Source organism: Hibiscus syriacus, unplaced genomic scaffold (genome assembly GCF_006381635.1).
Source record: "Hibiscus syriacus cultivar Baekdansim isolate YM2019G1 unplaced genomic scaffold, ASM638163v2 tig00016212_pilon, whole genome shotgun sequence".
NCBI lineage: Eukaryota > Viridiplantae > Streptophyta > Magnoliopsida > Malvales > Malvaceae > Hibiscus > Hibiscus syriacus.
The window spans coordinates 981546-987346 of record NW_024062384.1 but is presented as its reverse complement, the minus strand read 5'-3'; the positions used below and the strand labels follow the sequence as shown (position 1 = coordinate 987346).

The window sequence follows — 5801 nt, the reverse complement described above, 5'->3', positions numbered from 1 at the left end:
TTAACGCAGTTGGATGGACTGATTGATAGTTGCAAGTCAAGTGGTGATGAATCGGAAGTGGCGAGAGAAGTGAGGAGTAATTGCATTTCTTTTTCATCTTCGTCTTCCATGGATAAGGAGTAATTGCATTTCTTTTTTATTTTGCTTTTTACGTAAATATATCTTTTATCTTTCTTTAATTGATTCAGATAAATAAAATCATTTTAAAAGTTTAATCAAATTGCACAAAGAATGATCTTCCCGAGAAAGCACAATTATCATCTAGAAAATAGCTGAACATTATTGACATAGCAAGCAGATGCAGAGTCTTGAAGGCAGCCACAGAAACCATCATCGTCCTTCAGAAATGAGTTCGGCAGAGGATGGTCCGGGATCACGCCAACCTACATGGAATAACAGATGAAACAATGGTCGTGCGAAAAGAGCAAAGAGAGACCTAGAGATCAGACATAAACCTTGTCAATATCGTTATGTGCAGGTGTCTCGTAACGAGCTACTGTAACAGCCAATCCGGAACCATCAGATAGCTGAAAAACCGACTGAATCTTACTGCAGTTGTGGAATGCATCATTCCGGTTAGTATCTAGAAGAATATAGGGTGGCATGCTTGTTTAAACACTGTAGAAGATGGAAGAGTAAATTACCCTTTCCCATATGTCGGTTCTCCGAACAATACAGCACGCTTATTATCTTTCAATGCACTTGCTAAAATTTCACTCGCACTTGCAGTGCCCTTATTCACCTAATGGAGATTTCAATGATTGAGATCATGGTCCTTCCTCTCTCACTCGTTCAGACATACATAAATTAAATCAAGCTGGTCGGAATAACCAGGCTTACCAGGACAGCTAGAGGTTCAGAAGCTGCTATTGCAGAGCTTCCATCAGTGTCATATATATCTCGAACACCACGATTATCACAAATGTAGACAATCACGCCTTCGTCTAACCTGTTCGAAAAAAGTTAATGATGATAACATAAGCCATGGATAAAAGAACCGTTCCCTTTCAAGAGTTTAACTTACCAGATCTTTGCAGTTTCAATGCCTTCTGGGAAAAGCCCGCCGCTGCAGCAAATTTAATCTTTTAGAAAGCCTGCCTTAAGAGCAAGTTTAAAATGGATCATGTCGAAAGAAAATTACCTATTATCACGAAGGTCTAACACAAAGGCATTAACACTATTACTCCTTAAAGCATCGATCGCTTCCTTGACAGAAGCTACAGGAAATGCAAACTCTTTAGGATGATATTCTATATATAAAACTAAACAACAGGAGGGTTATCTCCGAGAAGTCCTACAACCAAAGATGCTGCAAATGGCACTGAAAAGTGGCACAACGAAACTAGAAAAAGGTGAACAAAAGAAAACACAAAATATAAAGAAAATGAAAGGAGTTTGTATGTATACAAAAATTAGACGCATTCAGAAGTATATAATGTGTATGAAATCAAAAACTATACGGCATACAGTTCCATGGCTTCAGCCCAAATCATAGACAAAAAGAAGAGTATTTGCAGTCAATATCTCCACTTACCAGAAGCATTTTGGTTGAATGATGTTAGCTTAATATAACCGATTCTGGGGTAGCTCTTTTCTGAACCAGGAACCTCGCATAGCCTCAACTTTACAGGGTTCAGTGAAACTTTTGCTCGCCTAGAAAATTGTAGTCGCCAATGGGTCAATCTTAAATCTTCCACGAAATAGGTACAAAATAGAACAAGAAGAAAAGAACAGGTAAAATATTTTGTCGTTCTTAATTACAAGGAGCAGAAGGGGATAACTAGGAATAAAAATGACAAAATCCATATTCCCATTTTCCACCTCACTTAATTTGGAAAGTATAATAATGGAACTGACACACATTTTAGGATGCTGAATCAAAGAACATCAGTAATGTTACTAATATATCGAGTTCAAATGCATCATAAGGCATTCGAATGAAACACTTACGTGAGAGCTAAGTGCTTCATTATAGGCCCACTTTGAATTGTTAATTCCACTGAACTTCCTTCTGGTCCCCTGTAGTTTAGTCAAAAAGTAGAGCATAATATTAATAACTGAAAAAGAACAGACAAATCGAGACACAAATACATACAAAGAAAAATGGAAGGAAATATCTCTATGACAGCCGCATAAAGATTTCTTCAATACGAAAATCTAGATGAAAGTTGATTTCGTTTCAACCGAAGAGAGCAACACACTTACTGCAATCTCTCTGCTGCATCATAGATGCCCATGCTTTCTGTGCTTGTATTATCTATTTGCAAGATAATATCCCCAGACGAAATGCCAGCCTGATTTGCAGGTCCCCCAGGAGCAGCTGAAATAACAACGAGCCCGGCTTGTGATCCTTCGGATCCAGTTGGGTAACCTATCGATAGCCCTACACCTGTTAGAGACCCTTGAGTTCCAGACTGCCTTCAGAGAAAATATAAGATATTTTACAGAAACTGATATCAACCAAAATATTTCAATGTTTAATGATAGCTACCATGATATTCAGGCTAGAATACAGTTGTGGAGATATAAGAGAGATAGAGGAAGAAAACAGCCCCATACCCGCAAACTTTTGAACTTCTCCGGCTCTAGAAACCTAGTGAAAGGATCATTCAGTGTGGCAAGCATCTTCCTTATAGCCGTGTCTGCAAGAAAATATGTAAATATAACTTAAAAGTGAGGATAACGATTACAAGGTAAAACGTACAACGCAACAAGCAGATGAATATAATATCTCTTAATAAAACAATTACAAGATTGAATGAATCACCCGGTAAACATTTATGAACTTGTATGAGAGATAATGAATGATAAATAAAAAGGACTCAGCAATTCAGACCTAACGATGCATATTAATCTAGTTGCAGCAAACTACAAACTGTAAAATGACTGCTAAAGATATTCTATATACATGTCTCTTCTCTATTGTTCATCGGTTCATTTCGAAGCGCATCTTCTCTGTAACGAAACCAACTTTGTCCATTGAAAGTTTTTTCAATATATGCACGGTCTATCGTTCTCCATGCCTCTAAGAAGAGAAGATTATCTTCAGAAATCGCCCCTGTACAATAAAAAAGAATTGGTATGAAAATCTAAACAAAAGAAACCCATGTAGCCCATGGGACTATTTTACATAAAATATAACTTACACGACGGTGGGCTGCTTAGAGCAACGGAAGCTGAAGTAACCAGCAACATAGCAGTGACTAAGCAAACAAAAACAACCGAGATATGTTGTCTTATTTTTTGTGAATGGCTCGTCACCTTTTGATGACTACCCGTCTTCCAGGATCGAAGCGGGTGTCCATGCCTTAATGCAAAGGAACCAGACTGAGATGGAAAGGTTTTATTCAGTCTACCTAATATGCAAAACCAGAAAAAAGGTTTAGAATGTGCATCAGAACCGCCGCATCTTCCAGACTCATCGAGATTAGTCCTTTTATACAAGATCCGACACAATAATCGAGCTTCAATGTTCCGTCCAGGAAAAGATTTCCATGGATGAACCTGCAAGTAATTCACACATCCATACAAAAGATTCAGTTTGAGAGAAAGAATCAGATTCCTGAATAACATTTGATGAAAATAAAAGGTCGTTCATAGTTTATGGCATGCAATCTCCATTGCCAAAACTTCACACTGATGATCATGTGATCAGAAATCTTTCCAAGCAACACAATTCATGAAAACATAAACTGCCAATAGAAAATGCAACCGAACCCCATCAAAAGAGGGGGAAACTCCAGTTCTAAATCAATCCAAACTACCAAAACAGCCACAGAATCAAAATCAAAACTTGCAGACCAAGTCGTAACTCGGTCGCCAATAGCACCGTTGCTACAAGAACATCGTCGGTTCGAACAGTTCAAGTCATAATCTTTCCAACTCAGAAGCCATTTCTCATTCTATTAACTTTAAATTACGATAAAAACATTCAATCGTTAATTCTACATAAGAAAGCAGCGATTGGATATTCCTCGTAAAGATGAAAACTTTACCGGAGAAATGATGATGGGCTTGAATGTTAAAGAAGATGGCTTATTGGGGTTATACAAAGCGAAACGAGGATATGAAGAAGTAGCAGAGTAGCTTGTTACCACTTCCATGGCAGCCCCACAAATTCCACTCCCTTTCTACGTTTTTCATTTCAGTTTCCTTATCGACTATTCTTTGAAGATAACACTTGGTCTTTGTTTTTCTTGGTCAAACTATTTTATTGGTCCCTGAATTATGCATATTTAATTGAATGTAGTTCTTTATTTTTTAATTTATAAACTTTTCAGTCCTAATTTTAACAGTACAATGTTTAACTAAATTACAGAGATAAATTACTGAGGACAAATTTAAAATTATTGATTTACAGATATGGTATTTTTCTCGACTTTGACAAGTTTTGATCCAATTTGATTAAAGGTTTTTTCCCCTTATATCAAGGGTCAAAATGAATGCAGATAAATTTTTGAGGATGAATTTATGTGAAATCCACCTTATTTTAGAATCTGATCGAGGTTGTGATGTACTAATTCTGACATATTTTATATCTTGTGTACATATTTTATATTATACTTTAATTTATTTTCTCGTATTGTAACATTATATTATGGGTAAATTACAGGTTTAATACTTAAATTATCAATTTTATATGTTTTAGTACCTAAACTTTTATTTTTTTTAAGTTATACCTAATGTTTAGCTTTTGTTTTGTTTTAATACCTCGCCCTTAAAATTTTAATGGGTAATTTGCACGTGACACATTTTTTATGAGTAAATTATATTCATTCATCACTCAATTACCTTCTTACTCCTATTTTGGTCACTAAAATTTAAACTCTTTTTAGCTTAATTACTTAATTTTCGAATTACTTCTAATTAAATTACTCTAACTTTCAAATTTATTATTTTATTTTTAATTATATATTAATAAAATAATAAAAAGTCATGTCAAAAAAATATTAATAAAAAAATCAGAGTGATTAAAATAAAAATAATTTGAAAGTTAAGTAGTTAAATTGAATTTTTTAAATTTTAATACCAACATAAGAGTGAAAAGATAAATGAGTAATGGAAGAATACAATTTCCCCATAAAAAGTTGCAGCAACGTTGATTTTTTTACAGCGAGATACTAAAACGAAATAAAAACTAAACGTTTTAAAATTTAGATATTAAAACATACCAAAATTGATAGTTTATGTAACCCCCTCAGACCGATGCGGGTAACCCGATCCGATCTGGGGTGTCACATTAGGGCCACCGGAGCGACCCACCGTAAAAATAGCGAAAAATTTAAAACTTTTGTCAAAACATGTAACTAATAAAATGATTTATCAGTATGCAGAAATAAAACGGGTTTTCAGACTCATATATAAAACAAAATATAATCTACATGCCCCCTAATCACATGTACCATACTCTGCAAGCAACGCCAGAATAATTCCTTTACTGATGTCGATAGATGCACTGGTAAAATCCTTTTAACCTGAAAAGATGAGTAACAGAGTGAGTTTTGGAAAGCTCATTAATATAGAACTACTAGATAATGCTGAAGAACGTGCAAATATAGATAAACATATATTTCCTTATCGGTTCAGACATCTACAGATCTTTATGTTGAGTGGAAATCCTACTGATATTTTAGGTAGTAACAGACAGTGAGCTTTCAGTTCAGAGAAATATTTTGGATGACTGAGTTCAGGAGATCAGAATAGGTTATCTAGTGTGTTCCCTCAAAACTAGTGAAAAGATACAGATCTTTTTTTAAAACATATTTTTATTTATCAAAAACCATAGTAATCCCTCCAACCGA

At 35.0% G+C, this 5801-nt stretch overlaps 1 protein-coding gene across 1 annotated transcript; it reads right to left on the bottom strand.

The window, feature by feature from the left end:
- Positions 1-242: 242 nt before the first annotated feature.
- Positions 243-4165, bottom strand: LOC120208328 (carboxyl-terminal-processing peptidase 2, chloroplastic-like). Its single transcript, XM_039207627.1, has 13 exons — positions 3996-4165; positions 3147-3504; positions 2909-3058; positions 2560-2642; positions 2206-2414; positions 1951-2019; positions 1535-1653; positions 1142-1217; positions 1025-1066; positions 841-949; positions 645-742; positions 456-549; positions 243-383 (listed from the first exon to the last, which is right to left on the bottom strand). Exons 1-13 carry the CDS (start codon positions 4101-4103, stop codon positions 258-260), a joined length of 1641 nt encoding a protein of 546 aa, XP_039063558.1. The 5' UTR covers positions 4104-4165; the 3' UTR covers positions 243-257.
- Positions 4166-5801: the final 1636 nt, after the last annotated feature.